Here is a 21,839-nt window from a genome sequence, read left to right as displayed (position 1 = left end):
GCTCCTAGTTGCTGCGCGGTAATCTCGGTCTAAATGATGAAGTGATCACTGCCTAATGTGTGCTCGGTGCACAGCCAGTGTGCTTGTGTAAGTACACAAGCACACTGTGAGATCTGGTGTAGTGCCACGCTGAACACCAGTGCCTATTCTAGTGGCCGTGTATGGGTTGGATTCAGTGGTGAGGTGGCACTTCGAATCTGTTCCCACAGCAGTCTGCCCATCTTTGTAGTGCACGGGTATCCCCAGGCAGTATTGGGGGGCATTGAAATCACCTGTTTGCATTCCTTTAACTGCTGCAAAAAGAGAACTGAATCTGTGAGGATGTGCTCGCGGGCTGCTGTAGATATTTAGGATGAAATAACTGGGATCTGTCTTGCGGCGGGGAAATATCCTAACCAGATCGTGTGAGATATCAAGTTTGTTGAGCTGGATAAGCTCTGCCGTTGCACGAGAATGGCTGCAGGGGATGATTTAGAACCCTGAAGGCCTTTATAGCCAAGCAGTTTAACTTCTGTCTTCGCTCCTTGTATGGCAATTATGTCGTGTGTGCGACTGAGTATGTAGCATCACGGCATCTCGCTTGCAGTTCCACTGCCACACATGTAGCTTGTCATTGGCTTTGGCTGGGGTCATGCGTTGAATCAAAAAGGGGTTGTGACACTGCTTGAGGAGCCAGCTGCGCGATGGCTTTGTGCAATTCAGTTCATACCGGCACTATCGTGACCTGCATGGTGGCCTGGTTCGTCAGAAGTGTCTGAGGAAGGTGAATATGTATTCGGCCTTTTGCTCTGCTAGAGCGCTTTGACGTGCTCTTTAAATCGCGACCAGTCTCTGCGGGCTCCGGTCCGACGGCACTGCTGTCTGAATGGCCCTACGTTTGGGAGGAGGGGAGGGTGAGGATGATTGCAAAGCGAGGGTAGGGGAGGGTTCCGATGATTGATGCATGGCTTGCTTAAGTTCTCCTGTTCTTGGCGGAGCTGTGACAGCCCTCTACATATAGTTTGCAGCTCTCGCAGGAAGGAGTCTGGGATTGGGGAAGTGGGTGTTTGAAGCGAGCAGTTTGAGAAGCATGGGGAGCTCGCCTGGGCTGTTTGGTTGACAGGTCACGGAGCCTGGTCTTGCTTTGTCTTTTGGGCACTGTGCTTGCCTGGCTCCCCTGTGTTGCGGAAGGGTGGCGTCGCATTTTGCCGTTTTCCTAGGAGACTGCCAGCCGAGGAGAGCGCAGCATTGATGGCGGCTTGGGCAGAGGTGAGGGGCTTCCGTTGCAGTTGGCATTCCGCTGATCCGGCGTTGTGGGCACCCTCGCATGCTATGCATTTAGGGACACAAGGGCAGTCCACACAGCGTGCATCGTGGAGGCACTTGCGTTGTTGGGCAGATGTCCTGGCGCTGGCCAGGATGCCAGCATGTGGTGCAAGCCTTCCTTTTGAACTGTTTGCAGCGCTACATTGCCGCTCAGTAGCGAACCCAACGGCACTCTCGTTCCGTCAAACAGAATCTGTACGACACTAGGTGGGTTGAGCCTCCTCGCGTCTAAAATTCCAAAGTCTGGGTTTTAGTGCAGTAGGCTGTGCACAATCTGTTCAGCTGTGCACTGGTGACATTGAGGATCATGCCGAGTGCTGTATTCCCCGGGGCAGAAACATGCGTTGCCACTGCGCTGCCCACCAAGCTCCAGGTAGGTTGACTCAATCTTCACTCGGAGTGCCGACGATGAAGCGTGCTCTCGGGTGGGCGCATACTTGATCCTCACCAATGGCGTTCAGGCCTGCAAACTTTGCAATCAAGCGTGGCGATTGCAACCAATACAAGGGCTAGCCCGCCTCGTGGCCTAGGCACGATCTTAACGTCTGGGTCCGCAAGCGGAGCAACCGGGGGCTTTCTTGGTCCTTGCTTGCGTCCCATCCTGGTTGCTGCAGCCGCGCTGGATTCGTGTCGACACCTTCAGCGATGCTTTCCATGCGAGATGAGCAAAGTGTGGTATTGGGTTAGCTGGTGATTCATCTTAACAATACAGCGTGACAGAAACAAAGACTTAAGCGAGGCACACAGGACGAGCGCTGTCCTGTGTGCCTCTGTTTCTGTCGCGCTGTATTGTTAAGATTACCATGCGAGACGTTGCTTGCTGACTGGGCCTGAAAGGCCTCGCAGGCACTTGCAACGTGGCCACAGGATTTGTCATCACAGGTAATGCCCGACCAGGTGAAAATTCACGCTGCAAGGTGAGCAAAGGTGATGCACGCACGGTGTAGCAGAAAAGAGGCTGGGTGATGCAGCAGGGTGCTGCCACCGGTGAGCAGACGTCCACACGGGGTGTCTCCCGCACAGAAGGAGTGAATGTGCAGGGCGAGCCTACCGGGAGCTCAGTCACTTGCCATGCACGACTGCATAACAGGCCAAGCTCCCCCAAATGCGCCACGTGCAGAAATGCCGTCACATCCAGCTGGGTAAACGTTTTTATTCACACAGGCTCCACGGCAGGCACGGCGGCAGAGGCAGAAGAGCGCGGGGCCCCTCACGGGTGGACGACTGAAGGCACGGGCACGTCCGCCTTGAAGTACTCCAGGTTGGCGTACACCAGCAGGCAGGCGGCCACCAGGAGCACCACGGCGGCCACCTGGGCACCCGGCGACAGGCCCCCCCGGCTCGGGCCGCTGCAGCAGAGACAAGGCCCAACGTCGCAGCACCCCGAGGTGGACACACCCCCCCCGCTGGCCGGTGGCCAATGCACGGGAAGTGGGGACACGTGGGGCACAATCTCAGTGCCGGAACAGAGCGTTTCAGGAGGTCTGCACCTCTGCTAGCACACCCATCAGGGAACAACACATCCCCATTACGTTGCCGCAATAACTGCGTGTCCAAACAACCGTGCACATCTCTTTCCATCGCTGTTGCCACCTACATTCTACTGCTCTCCCCTCTAGCCACCCCACACCCTTTGCGGTCCACTGCAGTCCGCTGTCGGACCACGCCTGACTTGGGGGTTCAAGGTTAAAAGGACAGACAACCAACTTTTGTGGAGCGCATGTCCTCCAGCTCATATGAAAACCAGCGTTTTTTATACTAGGGTAACCACATGTAATTTCTAAATAAGCAGGTGGAAATAATTTAAATTTTGCACTTCCAAGAGTGAAAGGTGGTGACATGTAGTTTTCTAAACGTGTCCTAACATTTCTGCACATTTCCACGCGTGGTTCAGAAACCACATGGCGGAATAGAAAAGACTGCACATTATTGTTGCTTTAGCCGGGTACAAGCTTTTAATCTCGCGTGCCGTTAAAAGTATGCTGCAGCCCGTCATGGTTGTGAGCATTTCTTTTGGCGGGACAAGTGTGGCTGGTAGATCTAAAAAATTGAACTTTCAAAAGTTCTAGGACGCACTCGGCAAAATTGTTTCATGCTGAGGTGTTTCAAGTGATGCCCTAACCATTTAGAATAAAGAAAATATACTCGACAAAAATCGGTTGTCTGTCCCTTTAAATTTCACGGTCTCACTGCAATGCACCCGCATTCTTTGCATACATGATGCACCATCTCTTGAGGTCAAAGTTTTCTTCTTTTGCTCTAGGGTGCAGCACAATGTTGAGCATGTGCCTTCTGGACTCCAGAGCGTTTTCACTTGCAGACTGTTCCCCGAGAAGTACAGTGGTGCACTTAGCGAGAAAGCGATGATGACCTGCCTCCATCAGTCAGTGATGACCGTGATTCGACAGAAGCGAGCGACAGAGACCACAATGGCTGTACAGACAGCCCCGGGCAGATCATTGCCCTGTGAGCTGAGCATTTTGCCGAAAGACAGTGAATACGTGGCGAAAGACTTTCCTGGCATTTTCCATTGCAGAATGGTGGGGAGAAAGAGCAGCGACACCTGCAGTACCGCCACAACCTCATCCCACAGCTGCTGGTGGGTGATCCGAGGGCTCGAGCCAAAAAGCGGGGCCGTATGGATTGCGAGGAAAGGCCATAATGGGACGAGCCATTGCACCTACAACCTCCCAGGCCGAAGCAGCCATAGAAAAACAAAAGGAGGCAGGAGGGAAGCTAATTTTCCACAAGACTAGCAGAATGCCTCTAGCGGTTTCACATGCTGCCCAAATATCAGTGAAGGAGTTGAGAGCATAACGCAAGAGAAATGCATAATGCATGACTGTTTTCTCGTATGCAGCTTATGCTCTGTGGCGGCATTGAGTCAAATCCTGGACCTGATGTAGAAAAACTGCTGAGTAGTCTTTTGGGAGGGCAGAATGAAATCCTGCAGAGTATATCCGATATAAAAACCACATTATAGGCCCATATCACTAATATCCTCGTGTTCTAAACTCATGGAACACGCATCTAACTACATGATAAACTTCTTAGAAGCGGGTAACATCTCGTCGCCATTCCAACACGAATTCCGTAAGGATTTTCTATCACTACCCAGCTAATTGCTTCCGTCCATTCATTATCAGCTGTTCTTGAAAAATCAGGCCAAACAGACATAGCCTTTATAGATTTCAGTAAAGCTTTCAATAGAATTTCTCACTCAAAGTTAATATTTAAGCTTAATTTACTTGGTTTTCCGTCCACCATTGTCAACTGGTTAAAATGTTATTTATACTCTCGCATGCAATTTGTCGATATCAATGGTTCGCATTCACAATGTCTTCCTGTAATCTCCGGAGTAACGCAAGGCAGTGTCCTCGGACCGCTACTTTTCTTGATTTATATTAATGATTTAACAAACAGTGTTACAGAAACTGCTACAATCAGATTATTCACGACAATTGCTTGTTGTCCGGCACTATTAATTCCCTCAATGATCAGCAAGTTCTAAATGACAGCCTCGAAGCAATAAATAAAAAGCAATAAAAAAGCAATAAATAAATGAAACTAAACGCTGACAAAACCATATTTATGCGTATTACGGTATGTACTAACAAAAAGCAGCCATATGAATATCAGTACACAATTAATGGAGTTCCTATCTCTCAAACCTACAGTTTCAAATACCTTGGGGTTACAATTGATAGCAATTAAACTTGGTCTACACACATCCTTAAAGTATGCGTGTCAGCTCGGAGAAAACTGGGTTTGCTGAGACAAACTGAAACACTCACCTTCCAACATAAAGCTTCTTGCCTATAACATAATAATAAGACCACGTTTAGAATACGCATGCGTAGTTTGGGACCCACATACTAAAAAAGGCATTAATAATATTGAAAAAGTTCAAAAATTAGCTGTCCGCTTTATATACAATCGATATTGCCGTCTTGGCTCCTCAAGCAATCCAATGAAAATTAACAAAATCCCAACCCTGGAATCTAAAGAAAAACAGCCAGGCTAAAATTTCTTTTTCATTTAGCACAAGAAAGTTTACGACTTGCTGCATTGACCTTACTCTCTCTGTTATCATCGCGTCCCACGAGGCACTATCATTCCGCTAACTTCACGCCTATCTCAATGCGCACTACAGTAAAACCTCGTTACAGGAGACACTTGGTTATAAGAGACATTTGAATGAAGACTGTTTGGTTAGATTTCCTATGTTTGCCATATTGGCAACATCACATACAAGAGAGCTTGGTTACTGGAGATAGTTCCCGAGTCCCTTGGGTGCCTCTTGCAACCAGGTTGTACTGCAACACATTTAAGTGCTACTCGTTTTTTCCCAAGGACTATAGCCGACTGGAATAATCTCCCCACTTTCTTCCAGCACTATATTGAAATGTGCTGGTTTGATTTCTAAAAAAAAAGAAATTTCTCACATATGTTCTGAATAAGTTTGCACTGCCTTGTTCACGTTTTTTTTTTACCTGCTAGAAATTATGTAACTGGTCTCAACACAATGCAACACCACCACTCCTGCTTAGGCCCATTCGTGGCCCGCAGTATTGCTTAAATAAATAAGTAAATAAAATAAAAAATACACATCCTGCAGTCCTTTTCTCTTCACGACCGAAATGGTTGCAGACCAAAACGGCCAGAGAGGGGCAGAAGACTGCACATGAGCCATGCCATCAGCTAGCTTTTCCGCAACCTTCGTGCCGCCCAAAACTCAACTACTAGGTATATTTGCAAGTACGCCACCAGATGTATTCTTCCCGACTACAGTGCGATTGGGGATACTGTTCCTAAGAAAGTTCTGCATGCACTTCATGGTGAAATAAGCCACTCATCACAATGGTCCGGTTACAGCGTGCACCCAAAATGCGCCTCGCCTCCCTCTCACCCCTCAGCTTACGACCTCCGCTTTGGCATCACCCGCTCGCGTGTTCGCTTGTTGTGTCCTGTAATGGGTGCCTGCGCAGATGTGACGCCAGGGCCTCGCTGAAGAGGCATGCTGCGGACAGCAGTGACAATGACAACTCTGGTGTCTTCGCAGGAGGCCCAACGACACAGTCCCCCGGAGACCTCGTTTCTGCCCATTGCTACTTGTCAGCCAGGTGAAGCACTTGGAAGCAAACCATGCTGCCCAATTGCGGCACCTTTTCTGCAAATAAGTAGTACTTAGACCTTGCTGGCACGCGCATAAAATGTTATGGTCTCTGTTTCGTCTTTTTTTTCCCGCAGTTATCGGCTAGAAGGATGGAATTTTCTCGGCACGTGAATATTGCTTTAAGTAGACTAGACTGTACTGCGCATACCATTCCAGAAAATTGACATTAAAACCAAAACCTAGCCCTTCCACCAATGAATGACCTCAACGCACCTGCCAAGACGGGAAGGGCAGTGGAAGGACCAATACTGGGGTGGCAGTGCTCCAGTGGTTGAAGCAGTTCAGTGACACCACTTCCAAGCACCAGCCTCCACGCAATGCCTCGATCGGACCCCAGCGACCACACCAAAGAGCGAGGCATTTTTTTGTTTTTTTTCACACACATTGTGCCACCAATTGACACAAGTGACAATGTCATACGTGACTATTTGTCGAGCGAGCACCATGTTTCTTGAAACGATTGTCTCCAAGAACAAAACAAGACAGGTACAAATACGTTCACAAACAAACCAAAGGAGAAAACGGCTTGCCCCAGTGTGGTGGCGTCATCTAGGGTTACTAACGGTAAACAAGGCCCTGTGACGTCACTGCAGACCATGAAAACGCACGATTTAGCAGGAAAACCACAATTTTAACATAAATTAATTAATTTCTCAGTGAATAAAGCATCGTTTGCATTCGTACAAGCGCTGGGGGCACTATAAAACACGAAATCTTTCGAATAACACAAACTTTTGTTTTGTCTTAACACAAAGTTGGGGGTACCTTCCAAGATTTAGCCCAGAACAAAAACGCTTAGGGACAATGGTACGTAGCTTCATTACGTGTGCTACAAATGCAGTTAATTCCGCAGAAACAGCCACCGGGAATCACTTGCAGAATAAATACCGCACGTACTGCTTGATGTGGTCCTGCACTGCACTGCAGGTATTGCGTTGCTTTACGCCTGTAATAAGGTTGCTCAAAAAACAATTACAGGAGGGAAGCCTGACCTCCATTTCACAGCCGAGTGCTGCTGCCACCTACCGGGTGCGCGAGGTATTTGAGAACGCTTTTACTTACCGCCATACACACCAGCAGCCTCATCATATAGATCTAGGAGTACGGCTTCTGGTTCTTCTACCCCTTATCCTTCATACTGCGTAGTTTGTTCAAAGATGGAAGTGTACAAGTTGAAGCAGGAAATAAAACGCCTCGTCACCCTGGCCGCGCACCCCAGCAACGTGGGAATTTCCACCTTCCTGAACGTAGCGAAGTCTGTCGTTTACAAGGTGTGGACAGAACTGATGTGTTGTGGGGGTCACGTGGCATCTGTGGCGAAAAAGAAAAAAGATCGGTCAGACATTGCCATAACCCCTTAATTTCCCCAGCGATGGTGTTATCCGTTGTCCACAATGGGGGTGGTGTGTCATGCTGCCACACTTTTTTTGCAGGACTCTGTGTTAATGCTGCCGGTTGTGCTGTGGACGTGCCTGCCCCCGTCATAAACACATGAATAGGAAGTGCTTCTGAAGGGACACCAATGGCCTTTCAGCAAGATTCGGCTTCTGTCCACACTGCCTGCGTCCCCCAATAGTGGTATGGCTGAAACTTCTGCGACCCCGTCACTTGTGGCCTCCTAGTTCTCCAGATTTTAATTCGCCCGACTACTATGTCTAGGCCGTCGTTGAGGGAGAGGCCAACAAAGGCCCACATAATACAAAATACCCGTTGAAGGCCGCCATTTCTCACTCAATGGCCGACATCTCCAAGTAGCACCTGATCCGTGCATGCAGCCGTTTGCGAAACCAAATCGAATCGCTTATTGCGACCAATGGCGGATTAATTAAGTAGTTATGGAAATAAACCATGGGAGGAGAACTTCACAAAGTTTGGGGAAAATATGCCCGATTTTTCTGGAGATATTCTGTTGTGCCTGACGGAAGCGTCGCGTTCTCAAATACCTCGCGCACCTGTTATTTGGGAATTAACAGAAACCTGCACTGCACTGAAACTGCTGTCACAAGTTGTAGGACCAAACAAAGCCCACAGCATACAATAAATTGCAGAAATTTTGATAAGAATCGTCTATTAATGCGTAAAAACTACTATGCGGTTTTTCCACTTCATCAACCTGGCGTTTTTTCGGGGGCATTAGATGCCTCAATCCAGACAGCTAATCAAGTGAGAGCGTGGGATCGGAACAGCGTGGGATCAGAACACGCCCAGCGTCCCACAGAGTTCGCCCGACCATCTCTGATTACACTATAAAAATTCAGGGTTGATCACTTCCTCACACAATTAGTTCTCCTAGCCGATTTTTGGCAGGAAAAATTTCTTCTGTCTTTTACAGCTATCTGAAAACCACGGTGGGAATGAAAACCTACATTGCGAAAAAAATTTGCAAAATACAGTTGTTAGTGTGTTTCAAAATAGGCTTTGCGAGCAAAGTAGCATTCCTGAGCAATTTTTACACATCTTTCACAGCTATAGAAACTTTTGTAGAGACAACCTTGTTTATATTTTTGACGGTAAGTGTGGAAAAACAGTAGGGGAGCCAAGAAGTGGGTAGTTCCAGCGCGATAGACATGAACTTTGAAATATTTGCTAAATTGTCCATGTTTAGATGGTCACTGCGCAATGTGGCGGTCCATGTAAAAATACAGGCTTAGGCTCATTTGAAAGGGTGTACAAAGGGGGTTTATTTTGGGAAGTTTAATCGCAGTACTCTTTGTTTTGAGCGAGAAAATAATTTTTATATTTTATACCACGGCTCCAGACTGTGGGCCGCAAGTGCGCTTCACTGCAGCGCGGGGGCGTTGGCGCAGGTTGACCTACCGCACGTTTCTTTTTGGTTCCTTGCAATGCTACCGGTTGGTAAGTGCGACTCCACGCGCATTCGCAGGCCTTCCGCGGTGACGGAAACGTTGTTAATCTTTTGTAGTTCTTTCCCTTAGTTCTTTACATTACAAACACACAGCGCGCTCGACATGCTTGGAGTGTGCCGAACCGAGATGTGCAATCTGATGTTCAGAGCGGGGATGACGAGGCCAGCACGTGTGCTCACCACTGACCCGCACCTGCGCTCGAGCGGTGAGCGCCTTGCAGTGCGGACCAGCAGCGCAAGGGCCCCTGCTATGCCTGTCCACGCCGGACAGTTGTCTCTGCTCCACCGTCATGCGAGGAGCCCGATTGTGGCCACGGAAAGCTGCTTTCTTCCCCTCCGAGGCACTTGGTTTTATGGAACGCCACCAGGGGCTTCCCCGACACAAGTGGGTGAGTACAAGGCTCCCTTGAAAAAGCGTCTGTTCGCATTCTGCGGCTACACCAGAGAACCTGCCATGTCCTTTTGAACGGCCTTCTTAGTTCCTCACTTGCCATGTTTCACTGAACATGCACCACAGCAGCTACACCTGTGGCGACGACCCTGCAAGTGGAGCACTTCTGTGGGCATGACCTTTGTTTCAGAAAAAAGAAAGCAAGGACTTTTCTTGGAGTGCAGACTGCGGTAACTGGGCGGGTCCAACATTGACCTCCTCGTGGTGATGCGTTGAAAGCCCCCGGCCTTTTCTGCCCGGCTGTCTTCCACGCAGCCAGCCGTCCCCAGAGCAGCCCGGGGGGAAACTGCCCACGGGGAATCAACTGAGCAGCCACCCGGCCATGCCACCAGGATGTGCCTACTGGCACTCGCTTGCTGATGAATCTTTTTTTTTTTGCAGCTAAATGATATCTGGCACACATTACCTATCACGTACAAACAAGTTGGTCATTATTGCGGAACGGAGATAGGGGGCGTAAAAGTGAGCGACAACGTCGCATCTGGTCACGTTTCTGAATTCTCTTTCTTCACTGCAGAATGCAGTTTGCTTTGAACGGCCTGTCATTTTTCTGGTTTCAAACAAATGTCAGGCCCCCCTGCCATGCGCAAAGCCCCAAATCCGGGAAAGAAAAACTGCAGCCACCTTGCCCCAGCTCCCTTCCCAATGTTTGTTCTTGCAAAGTACACACGTTACGGGAGAACAGGAAGAACACTTTGGGGCCATTCCCTGGCTTTTGCACAGCGCATAAAAATGCGAGAAGAAACACAAAATGCGCATGTACGCACACGTTGGATCTCGTGTGGAATCCGCCAATTTAGACAGCTGAAGCTCCAGAGCGGGGTTTGAGACAGAGGCCACCAGGTACATGCTTCCCAACAGTACAGTGCAAGCAGGTGTGATGGGCACCCGCTCTCAGGGGGATGGGCGAGCGCCATTTGCACATCCACTGAAGTGTGAGATTTGTGACATCTTGGACCGCACAGAAGGTCACAGAACTGGGCAGCAAAAATTTGGCAGAAATAAGCTGCCGAGATGGGGCCGGGAAGAAGCACCCCCGACCCAACAACCAAACCCGTTCTGCTCCCCAGCCACGAGGTGTGGCTTTCTCGGCAACCTCCAAAGCAACAAACCGCCACCCTGCCAGGTCTCTCGGTTGCTGTGTGCACACGACTCGCCATCTGCTTGGGCTTCAGCAAAAAGGGGAAATGCACAGCAAGGCAGGCCCCACCTCCCGACTGGCATGACGCCGACGTAACTGAAATCTCTGGGTACTGCTTGGATGCAACCGTCATTGAACATGCGCTTCACACATGCACATTTTGCGCCTTGCTGTGTGGGCAATGCACGAGAGCATTTTTAGAGCCGAGAACGCCTTCTGCTCAAGCGTAAGGCGAAGATGTGCTGCTGAAGACCGCTTCATTGCGTCTTCAACACTTGTGGTACATACAATTTGTGCTCAACTTTGTGTTCCATTTTCTGCCTTCAGTTAAAGGTCGCATGTGAACTAATCTTAACCCATTCACTTCCAAAGCCAGAGATCTGCCGGCCGCTTCAAGGCCAAACCGCGATAAGCCGGTGCTGGAGTGCTGGCCTTCGAAAAAGCACTGCTTCTAAAACACCCCGGTAGAAGGCACTGCGCCGGGTTGTTTTGTCCTTTTCACCAAGCTAGCTTGCTAGAAGAAAAAAACCCAACATTTGGCGGCTCCAGTTTCCCTCTCGAGTGGGCCGAAGCACGGTGTCCCAGAGTAAAGGAGCCTCACTTGCAGAGAAATCCTCGAGCCAGTGCGCTAAAGTGGCGACCATCTCGGACCGAGAAAGCAGCAAGCAGCCAAGAGGGTGACGCTGCGAAGGGCCAAGTGGGAGGCAAGAGACGGCTGAGAGTGGACCAGTGCTGTGCTGCCCTCGGGGACCACTTGTGGGAGACGACAGACCAGTGCACCGACGAGCCAGGCACCAAGAAGCATTGCTCCGTGACGGGCCGCTCTCCCAGTGATACGCTGGGCAAGCCACGACCTCCTGTGCTCAAGGACCATGTCCATCAGCAGTGCCTGCCCTCCAGAAGAAGGCCTCGCTGTGGATCGCGTCACGTGTACGGCTGTACACGGGAAGAAGTGGCCAAGCTCCCACTACCACTGCAATGTGGCGTGGCGAGGCCGTCGTCATCAACCTAGCCAGCAGTCTCAAAGAGACACAGCTTAAAGCCGGCTCCTCCCGAGGCCTCGGCACGGCAGGACGAGAAGCCTGTCAGCAGCTCTCTCCGTGCCGCAACTCAGCCGATGTGACTGGCCTGCTTTGAAGAGCCCGGCTGCGCTGAAGACCAACAGCTCAAATGCAAAGGGGCACGGAGAACATTCTTCTACCCAGCCAAGAGGCCGTGCTGCCGTGGGTGGGCTCACTTTCCTCGCCTCGTCCCACCAAATGCCATCCAGCAAAGCCCAAGAAGAAAGAGAAACGGCGAGTGCCATTTCACATGCTTCCACACTCGCAAGGATTGCGCTGCTTTCGGAACTCATTCCCGAACAAAATAAAGCAAGTCTTCACGACGCTGTAGCCGGCGGCAGTGCGCAGTGGTGAAGGTGGGCGTACAGCTAGCAGGAAGGCTAGTCTGAAAAGAGGCCAGCAAGTTCCAACACTGAAATGCTCCCCCCATTAAGATAAACAGCCCCTGGTTCACTGTGCTAGCAGGATTGTGACCTGCAGTACATTATAGCGAGAGCAAGTCACAATGCACCCCAGCAATTGATTTGCATGTACAGCCTGTCCACTTGGTGTGGGCTCTATGGAGCACGTCCTGTACAAGACCCAGCGCAGGGTTCCCTCCCGTGCACTGGCATCTCTGGCCGAAAAAGACCCCCTCTTCAGCTTCACAAACTGGCATGCGGTCCAAAAGAAATCCCCCCGCACGCACCAACAGAGGCCTTGCTACAGCGCACTAGAATAATCCACACGTCTGACCGCCCTCTTGGAGGCACGACGGAAGCGACGACAGAAAACTCGCAGCCCTCAGAACAGCCCATCTACATGTGCAGGCACCTCCGCGGCAAAACTGGCTCCACACGTGTGGCAGACTAGGTGGAAGGCTGGCCACTTTCCAGCGGACTACGGTACAGTGTTGCCAGGCGGCAAAACTTGGGGGCTCCACCACACAATGTCTGGCAAAAGTGGTGAAGAAAGTATGCCACTGCTCCTTTTCTTTTCTGGAATGCAACCTTTTCCAGCTCAAACACCAGGATTACTGGACTGCATGTGTGTTCTAGTGAGCTCGACAGGTATGCTTGGTTTTGTCAAGAAATTGTTTTTGTTTTGGTTTTGTCAAGTTTTTGTCAATTGGTTTTGTCAAGAACGTGTCAAGAAATTCATTAAGTGTGAATACACAATCATTTATAAAATTCCGTTGAGGAGCGGGAAGGCTTGCATCGGCCAAACGGGCCGATGCATCAATGAGCAGCTGATTTGGGTTGGATTGGAAAAACTTTTACGAGTCGCCCCCACCGCCAGGCCCGAGTGTTTTGCCGGTCCTGGTCTTGGGACCGCTTCGCCTCCTCCTGCCGGGGATGCTTCGGGGAAGTTGGGACAATCCCAGACGCGGTGGCCTTACGACAGCCCGCAGCTGTCTCCGGGTAAATTAGGGACGGGCTCATGGCCGTTCTCACCTGGAGCTGCCCGACACGACTGCCTGCTCTGCGCCACGGGCCTTCCTTGCTTGGCCTTGCACGTCCCTTCTCGAGGAGTTGCTCGCTTTGGCCATCATTGTCGACAAGGGAGAACCAGTATTCCCTCTTGGGAAAGGCAGGACCAAAAATGAGAGGCAAATACTTGAAGCGCTCTTCATCAGCCAACAGCAGGAAGGCACCGTCCATTTCCCTCAGCGATAAAGAAATCGGTTGCCTACAATACCGAGGGGTTCTTGTACAAAAGCAGAGAAGGCTACGTGGACAATGGCATTTTTAATCGAATCCTGCGTACGTGTTGCCACATGGGCTGGCTTGGATGTTCACAGCGTGTATCGATTCCTTCCCTTAAATGTCAGTTGTCTCGTCTTTTTCCGCTGGTTTTCCCATCCCTCCATAGGAAACCTCGACACCACGAAGGGAGAAGACAAGCCAGAGCCCCTGAAAAACCACAGCGGACTCCAACCCCCCCCCCCTCCAAGCGCAGTAGCCAGTGCCATCATTGCCGACTCTCAAGCGACATGTCATGCGCTTGTGGCAGAAAGGACATCCAAAAAGCAGTGCCGGTTTTAGCCGAGTCCCCTCGCAAGAAATAGTGCCCCCCCGTCAATCGGCGGCAATCAGGCAGCCCATGCGTACACCCTGCACAGCAGGCGCCGTTGGCCCTCCGTCAGCTCCAAACAAACATGTCCCCACACATGCAGGCACTCTCCATCACATGGTCTGGGAGTGCCAGAATAACCCAGACTTGAATCCTTCCTTCCCAGGCCCCCCTATGAGCAGAGGAAGAGGAAACCAGTCCAATAGAGCAGCATTCACTGCCTTGTAAGCTTTCCGAAAGAGTCTGGTAGAGTAGTGAAGTTTAGGCACCGAAATAGCCTGTCAATATGATTAGGCTGCCAATGACTCCGCAGTATTCGGTTTGGGGCAAGCGGGCCCCGCCCCCCTTCTCCGTTGCGCAATGATGGACATTCCGGCAAAGCAAAAATGCTTTCCACCACCGAGAGGGCGATGACCACACGGTGGTTGGAAGCCACACAGTGTGCGTGGTGCCAGCCTCCTCCAAGGCTGGCCACGCAGCAGCTCTGAATGGTGCTTGTCTGCTGGCACGAGTGAAACTTAGCAATGCGCAATGGGCTCCACCGTGCACTGGTGTCCGAACGCAAAACAAAACACGCAAGAGGAACGAGACAATCAGAAAAGCTGGGCGGGGGGACAAAAAAGAAGCCGGCACTTACGCCCTGGCCCGCAGCGTGCCCCGTGCGGGTGTGCCGGCCATGGTGAAGGTGGTGCTGGTGCGGCTCACCACAGGCACGTCCTCTTTGCCGCCGCCCCTGCTCCTGCCGGGGCTGTACAGGGCACCCCCCTCCCCTCGGCGGCTGCTGTTGGGGCCACTGGAAATCAGAGAGACCCAAAACCCCCTTGGGCCCGTGCTACAGAGAGCACGCGTTTCACGCACACAATCTAGGCCTGCATATAGGGAGGCGAAGCTGGAGTTTGCCGGGCGAGGGCAGCACTGCACTCTCCCCTCCGCGGGAGTACACAGTGGCTGGCGCCGCTTCGGCACGTGCTTTTTTCGCTGCGCGCGTGCTGCATTTTTCGCCCTAGGAAGAGAGCTCGGTAAAATTTTCTTTTGACTTATGAAACCATACACGCCACCACGTGTCCAGCAAGTTCGGTTTAAACGTAGAGTAGTTACTGAGTTCATTTTTGTCGACGTTTGTCTTGTCTGCTACAGACCCGCCGCTCGACCGGCAGACTGCCCCGACGATTTTAAGGGGGGAAACGCGTTGTTCGGCGTCTTTTCGTCTGCAAGGCGACAGCTGTTCAGCTTGTCACAGAGTACTTTTCTCTTGTTTGTTACTCCCTTCGCGTGCTCCCGCTTCGGACATCCGGATTTTCTGGACTGCAGCAACACTGAGGCTTGCAAGAAATGTACTGATTGATTGATTGTAGGGTTTAACGCGCCGACGCAACGCAGGCGATGAGGCGCGCCGTAGTGGAGGGCTCCGGATTAATTTTGACCACCTGGGGATCTTTATCGTGCGCCGAAATCTCGTACACACGGGCGTTTTTGCTTTTCGCCTCCATCAGAAAAGCGGCCGCCGCGGCCGGGAATCGAACCCGCGACCTTGGGCTCAGCTGCAAAAAATGTAAGATAAACGTGATTGATTATAATAATAGGGCATTTCTTACTCTTGAAACAATCAGCTGCATCTTATAAAATGCATTAGAAAGGCACACGCTAATTAAGGGGTGCGCTGACAGCGCCGCATTTCCATTTTACTTGTCCTTGAAAGAATTTTTGTTCGCAATGTTTGTCACCCGCTCGGAGTACAAGTATGGGTTAGAGTGACAGTTCGCGGAAACGACAGAACAGCTTGTGGCGTATAACTTTTAATTACTATTAATATACAGAATTTGGTGTATACCTCTTTTAATTACCAGTATTTGTAAATGTGGAAAAAAAAAACGAACAACGCAGCAATCCCGTCCAGAACACAAGTCACAATGACAAGACGGACCAGAGCTACTACAGCCAGGTAAATCGCTAGAAACTTTTTTTTTCACGCATGCAAAATGTCAACCTATTGTGTTATATATGGACGATATCGAACGGCACCAGCTAAACAACTCCGAAGTTCATTTATTATAGCGGAAAGCAATCATTGGCAGCATGCATTAAAAAAAGTGTAGAGGGGAGGACTCGTTAGAACACTAGTTAGCATTTTCAAAGCCGGGTAATGTAAACTGAAAGCACACAGATACAAACAAAAATGTGCCAACTTATTTCACCTTTCGAACCGCAGTGATCCATGCTTACCGTCTATCCTTCCTATTGGTGCGCTTTCGCGGGGAATATGCAGAATTTAACGAATGGATCCTCTTCTTTCGCCTTGTTACTGTCGTGGCAGCTGACCATGCAACAATATGGGGGGTTTGCTTCACTTTCAGTTTCATCTTTTCGTTCGGGGGGAGTGAGGAGTGTTCCCGCCGCCCTTTGTACGTGCTGGCTTAAGTGGCTCGCGCAGCTGGTGGTCGCTTTGTTCGCATTCGTGAGTAGGAGGCTGGATGCCTCAGGCGGTGCGAGAGACAGCGCGAGCTGCGCGTGCACTTGCCAGACGCGGAGGAGCGGGCCGGGGGGCGTCTGCTTAGGGCGCTGAAAAGCCGTTCACCAGAACAAGTCGTTTCGCGATGACTGAGGTGGTGAGACCAGCCAAGGGTCGCCCACAAGACCACTCTTTATCCTGTGAAACTGCCGGGGTGCTCGGCCGTTCGAGCGGTGCATAGCAGACGACGCGTCTCTAGCAGACGACAAGACAAGCAGCAGCAAAAATGGACCCAGTAGCTACTCTACGTGTAAACCGAACTTGCTGGACACGTGCTAATGCGTATGCTTTCATAAGCCGAAAGAAAACTTTACCCGGACCTCACCGTAGCACGATAAATGCAGCACGCGTGCAGCGAAAAAAGCGCGTGCCGAAGCGGCGGCAGCCCCGGCGTACTCCCGCGGAGGGGAGAGTGCAGCGCCACCCGGCGATCGTTCCGGAGCTTATGCACGTCACTTGGCGTCCTCGTCTTTCAAGACTCGAGATGAGCCAGCGGAGCTGAGAAACCGGTTCCCACTGAAAAAGACGACTGCAGGAGTGATCCTGGTAAGTGCCTACATCACGAGGAGTGCTTGCGGGCAGTCCTCGGCACTGCCCCGCTGGGAGGCCTGGAGAGAAAAAGGAACACGTGGACGTGCACGAGGAAGACCCACACACGCTGCTGTTCCTGGAAACTTGGGGTGCTGAAGCTACGCCGGGCCTGTTCAGATCGCCTCGCGACCTGCAGGTGCTTCCATTTGAGAGGAGCAAAAATGCCGCAGCCGGGACTGAAAGCTTGGCCTCGGCCACTGAGCCATCCCTGGGGCCCTCGGTGGCGGACTGTGCAGTTACCCGGGCATCCCTCGAGCCCCACCCGCAAACGTCTTTGGTAGCAAGCAGAGCAGCCATGTGCAACCTGTCGGTGATAGTGCGCCAAACACGAGCTGCCAGTGAAGGATTGCACGATTAAAACCACCGTTTTAAAGCACTTCCAAAAATGCACAAGCTTTACTGCAATCAACCAAAGCATAGGGTGCCAAGGGATGCTTATCAGCACATTCTCCAGAGTGCTCACGCATGGCTCTTTTTTCCAGCAGGGAGCCACATGCGAGCACGGTGTGACCAACACGCAGTCGGCACCATGTCTGCAACTGTTGCGTCCTGCTAAGTGGAGGCTTTTTAGGCATTCTGATAAATGAGCATTGTTAGGGGTAACAGAAAAGCCCATTTTAGGTGCAGGCAAAACAACGGGCATTTTCGGGCCCGATCATTTGAAGAGAAGGGTTTTGAAAATACCATAAGCAGGGGGCTGGGGTTCTGTCTTCACTGAAGTTACCCTGGCCAGTGCGGTTTTAAAGCTTGGCCAGGGCTCCAACGGCCACCGCTCGAGGCTTCTGCCCCCAACCTCTCAACCTCAGGGACTCGAGGTGCCCCGTGCAGGGTGGGCTGCTGCAGCATGTCCGAGCTGGTGCCGTGAGTGGAAGCCACCAAGCTAGCTGGAATGCTCGTGCGGCATGTTTCTCGGTGTAGGCCAGCGCGTTAACCGCATGTCAGCCTTTGACCCGCCCCACTGGCCGACCAACGGAGCGTACCTGACCCGGCCCAGCCGAGAGACGGGGGCGTCCTGCAGGGGGGTGCCCTCCTCCTCCTCCTCTTCGGAGGCCGAGAACTCGGGGCCACTGGGCCTGGCCGGGCTGTGGCTGCTCAGGAACTGCTGCAGCCGCTTCTCGTACACCCCGCGCGTCGAGTCTGCAGCAGTTGGAAAGGCCTGCAGGCTGTGCACGCACTCGCCCCCTCCTTGCCACCCGCTTCATACGCTAGAGGGAAATCTGCCGCTGAAATCACGGGCCACTGCAGCCAGCGACGTTCCTTGCCTACCTGACTTAGCTAGCCACATGGCTTGTTTTTCCTCTTGAAGCCACAATCAATGAAAGAAGGGTAACATTTTTTCCTCGTTCATTGTGCATGAAGCTCCTAATAACCACGCACATATAAATCTTTCTGGAGCTTCAATTTCAATAATCTTCCACAGTAAGAAGAAAGCCTGTCCTTGCACCGTGCCAAGGACAAGTGGAAACGCTGCCTGAAGCGCAGCCCCCACGGCAGTGGCCCCAGATTTTCCTCTGGGTCGTATTAGTAGCGCGACGTCAGATCCTGGACACGCCCGGGGCCGGCCAGGGAGGAGGAAGAAAGGCGAGTCCAATCCGCTTTATGATGAACCATTCCGCTGCACTTCGCAGGTTTTGTTCCGTCAATTTAAAGTTTATGAAACAACTGCAGCAGCAGCGCTTAGAAGCATTTCAGGAGGCACGCCCTCCGTTGGAGGCCTGCGGTGCGCACGCACGGCCGCTGACCGAGCTGCTCATGCCACGAACACGAGCACCGCTCAAGACTGCCTCCCCCTCCCTAGCCGCCCTCAAAACTGCACCACACCGGTGCAACACTGGGCCTGTTCGATTTACCACTTCTGGCTGCCCGGGGCTGCCAGAGGCGAGAGCCGGTCATTCGCTTTACTCTTCCGGCGGCGCCAGAAGGCCGGCTCCTTCTGGCTCCCCGCCAGCTGCCAGGACCACCCACACGTTCGTGGCCTGGCGGCGAGCAGCCACCGATCTGGCAGTCTCAAAATGAAGTCCCAAATATTTTTCTTTCTTTTTGATTTAATGGTTTGGAGTTCATTTATTTGATCTGAAAAATCCCTTTCGCGCACATTTCAGTTGATTTTTCTCATTGCAACACCCGTTTCTTTGAACGAGAGGCGAGATGACACACGATTCGTGCCGGCCATTTGCGGTTAGTCTTCTTGCAGACATGGAGGGCCTATTTCACCTCAAGGGCGAGGACGGCGTCGAATGCTAGATGACGGCATGCCTGTGTTTATTACTTCATGTAAGGGGTTCTATGCGAGTACATCGGTTGTCCGCGTGTCATGAATGAAAGCTTTCGTTCATTCCTCCGGAAAGAAAAAAGCTCTCCCACAGCACTCTGGCGTCGTGGGCGCTGGAAGGAAAGCCGGCGAACACGTCGATGAACACCATGTCTGCATTGCAGATCCTCTGGAGTACGATGGAGTGAAACTTCTTGCGATTGTAGTATCTCCCTCCGGACTCCGAGGGCCTCGAAAGGCGGCACCCATAAATTGCGCCGATAATGTCCGGCAGTCCTCCGCTTCCTCAACCAACGAGAGTGGGGAACGCCCGCTTGTTGAGCTCCTATTCTGCTCAGTCGGGCAGATTTCCCGTCCGCTGATAGAAATAAACAAATCCGATGACTCGGTAGCATTCCTGCCAGGTTTGCCGGGATGGCATTAGGGAGATCTTACCGGGGGCGGGGGAAGGCAGGGGAAGGGGGGGGTAGTAGCAAAAACAGAATGGGTAACTTTCTACACATTTTTTTTAGTTACTTACAAGATAGCAGGAAATGAACAGTTTCTTTGCCCAAACTACCAACAAGCTACACCACTTAAGGGGGGACACTGGTCTTGAGGACCAAAAATTTGCCAAAAAATCAATTTGCTGTATTAATTTTATTTGCAGTCTACAGGTCCCAAAGAATGAACCTGGAAAATATTATAGCTGTACTATAGGTATTTACAAAGCTGTCACCATTTGAAGTTGGCTAAATGATCATTTTCCCCTGCATTTCCGAACCAGTTTTTTTCCAATGAGGTCAACTGTCGGGTGCAATATCTTGGGATGTACTGGTCAGATTTGCGTCATTCTTGCTGCATTTTAAAGCTTAAGAACTGAACAGTGCAATAAAACCAGCAAAATATAAAATTTCTTTGTACTAGTATAATTTTTTATGCATTTTGTTTTACGAAACATTGATAATTGATGACCTGACATTTCATAAGTTCAGAGCAATTGCGGAAACGGTGATAAAATTACTGCTGTGGTATAGCTGCACTCCCTGGTCCTTCGAGAGCACAAAGGAACAAGAATTATTCAAGTATATCATAAGCAGATAATTAAAAAATTGCCCGAAATGGAATGACATAACATGTTGCAAAACTCTGAACTTAGACTATATAGATGAAAACTGACTGCATATTTGTGCTAAGGATGTTAAAGCACACTTAATGTGCAAATTTCAAGGAGATTGGTTCAAAAATAACAAAAATGTCTTCAAGACCAGTGTCCCCCCTTAAATGTTCGGCGTTGCTAACACCACCCTTTTCAGAGAGTCCTGGAAATAGTACTGCAAGCACAATACAAAACAGCAGGAACTTAACTGTTTTGATGTTCCGTCTAAACTACCAACAAGCTACACCACTGGAGACTTGCTCAATCTTCAGAACGGCCGTGCTCGTGCGTAAATGAAAGCGGCGGTGGCGCTGCGTTTCTATAAACAGTAAACTAACAATGGGACGAACAAGTTCACCGTCTGCGCATGGCCGACTATGCTTTTTAAGCCCTTCACTGATAATGATGTGAACTGGTGTCGGGTTGGATTGTCAGGTATACCTCCGCCGCATTGTGGCCATACTGGGAGAAGGATTAAGCCGAAGACGGGTGGGTTTTCGGGAGATTTTTGTTTCGGTCGTACAATCATACAAAACCATGAAAATTCGGGAAACCTGGCAGGTATGCAGTAGACTGTGGTGTCAACAGATGACTCGCCCACGTAGAATTCGCGATCATGTACATTGTACCGGTGTACGACAGGGCAATCAGAACTGTCTTACAGGCAGGCATTTTGGGGCGGCCTCGTAGTCCTTCGAGGTAGAATTCGGAGTGTTGAAATTCAGCGACCAGGGCTGCCACTGTATTCCGCGACAGGCGAAACAGTCTCCTGAACTCAAACTCCAGGTAGGTCGGCACAACGTTCTCCACGTATACGAGTACACGGTGTTCTTCCCGCTGGACCATCGCGAGGACAACGCACACATTTAAAATGTCCGCTTCGCAATCGTACTCTTCATCTTCAAGACGACGGTGGTTCACAGACAACGCGTCGGGGAGAGCAGCAAGTGCACTTGTTGCGTCGCCCGACATTTTGCCGCTGAAACTGTAGCAGACGACCGAGCGCTCGACGCAGCTGGGATTTCTCGGTCCCGGCTTCCGGTGTATCCCGAGGCGCTTGAACAGCGCAACCACGACGCCACTTCCTGCCCGAGGAGGAGAGCAAGCTTCTGGCAGCGCCCGTAAATCGAACAGGCCCACTGTACAGCTGCCCGCCCACGCTGCACCCGGGACGCATTTTGACCACCTGGGATTTGTCAACATGCAACCCACAGGCGTTTTCACTTTCTGCCTGCTCCATCGCAAAAGCAGCCCCCGTGGCCAGGATCGAACCCGCA

At 51.1% G+C, this 21,839-nt stretch overlaps 1 protein-coding gene across 8 annotated transcripts in view; it reads right to left on the bottom strand.

The window, feature by feature from the left end:
* Positions 1-2,438: 2,438 nt before the first annotated feature.
* The window catches only part of LOC144151501 (uncharacterized), a 210,090-nt gene continuing 190,689 nt past the window's right edge, over positions 2,439-21,839 (bottom strand). For 7 of the 8 annotated variants that reach the window (XM_077682570.1, XM_077682573.1, XM_077682575.1 and 4 more), the window contains 4 exons: positions 18,133-18,289; positions 14,690-14,845; positions 13,434-13,559; positions 2,439-2,654 (listed from right to left, as the gene is read on the bottom strand). In XM_077682570.1, the coding sequence (XP_077538696.1) occupies positions 2,516-2,654; positions 13,434-13,559; positions 14,690-14,845; positions 18,133-18,289 (578 nt within the window). In that variant the 3' untranslated portion in view covers positions 2,439-2,515. The remainder of the gene's footprint in view (positions 2,655-13,433; positions 13,560-14,689; positions 14,846-18,132; positions 18,290-21,839) is intronic. The other variant, XM_077682576.1, reaches the window with a different exon arrangement.

The sequence above is a fragment of the Haemaphysalis longicornis genome, unplaced genomic scaffold (assembly GCF_048455015.1).
Source record: "Haemaphysalis longicornis isolate Haplotype H1 unplaced genomic scaffold, Haemaphysalis longicornis Haplotype H1 scaffold_9, whole genome shotgun sequence".
Classification (NCBI taxonomy): Eukaryota; Metazoa; Arthropoda; class Arachnida; order Ixodida; family Ixodidae; genus Haemaphysalis; species Haemaphysalis longicornis.
This window is presented reverse-complemented; position numbering and strand designations above follow the sequence as displayed.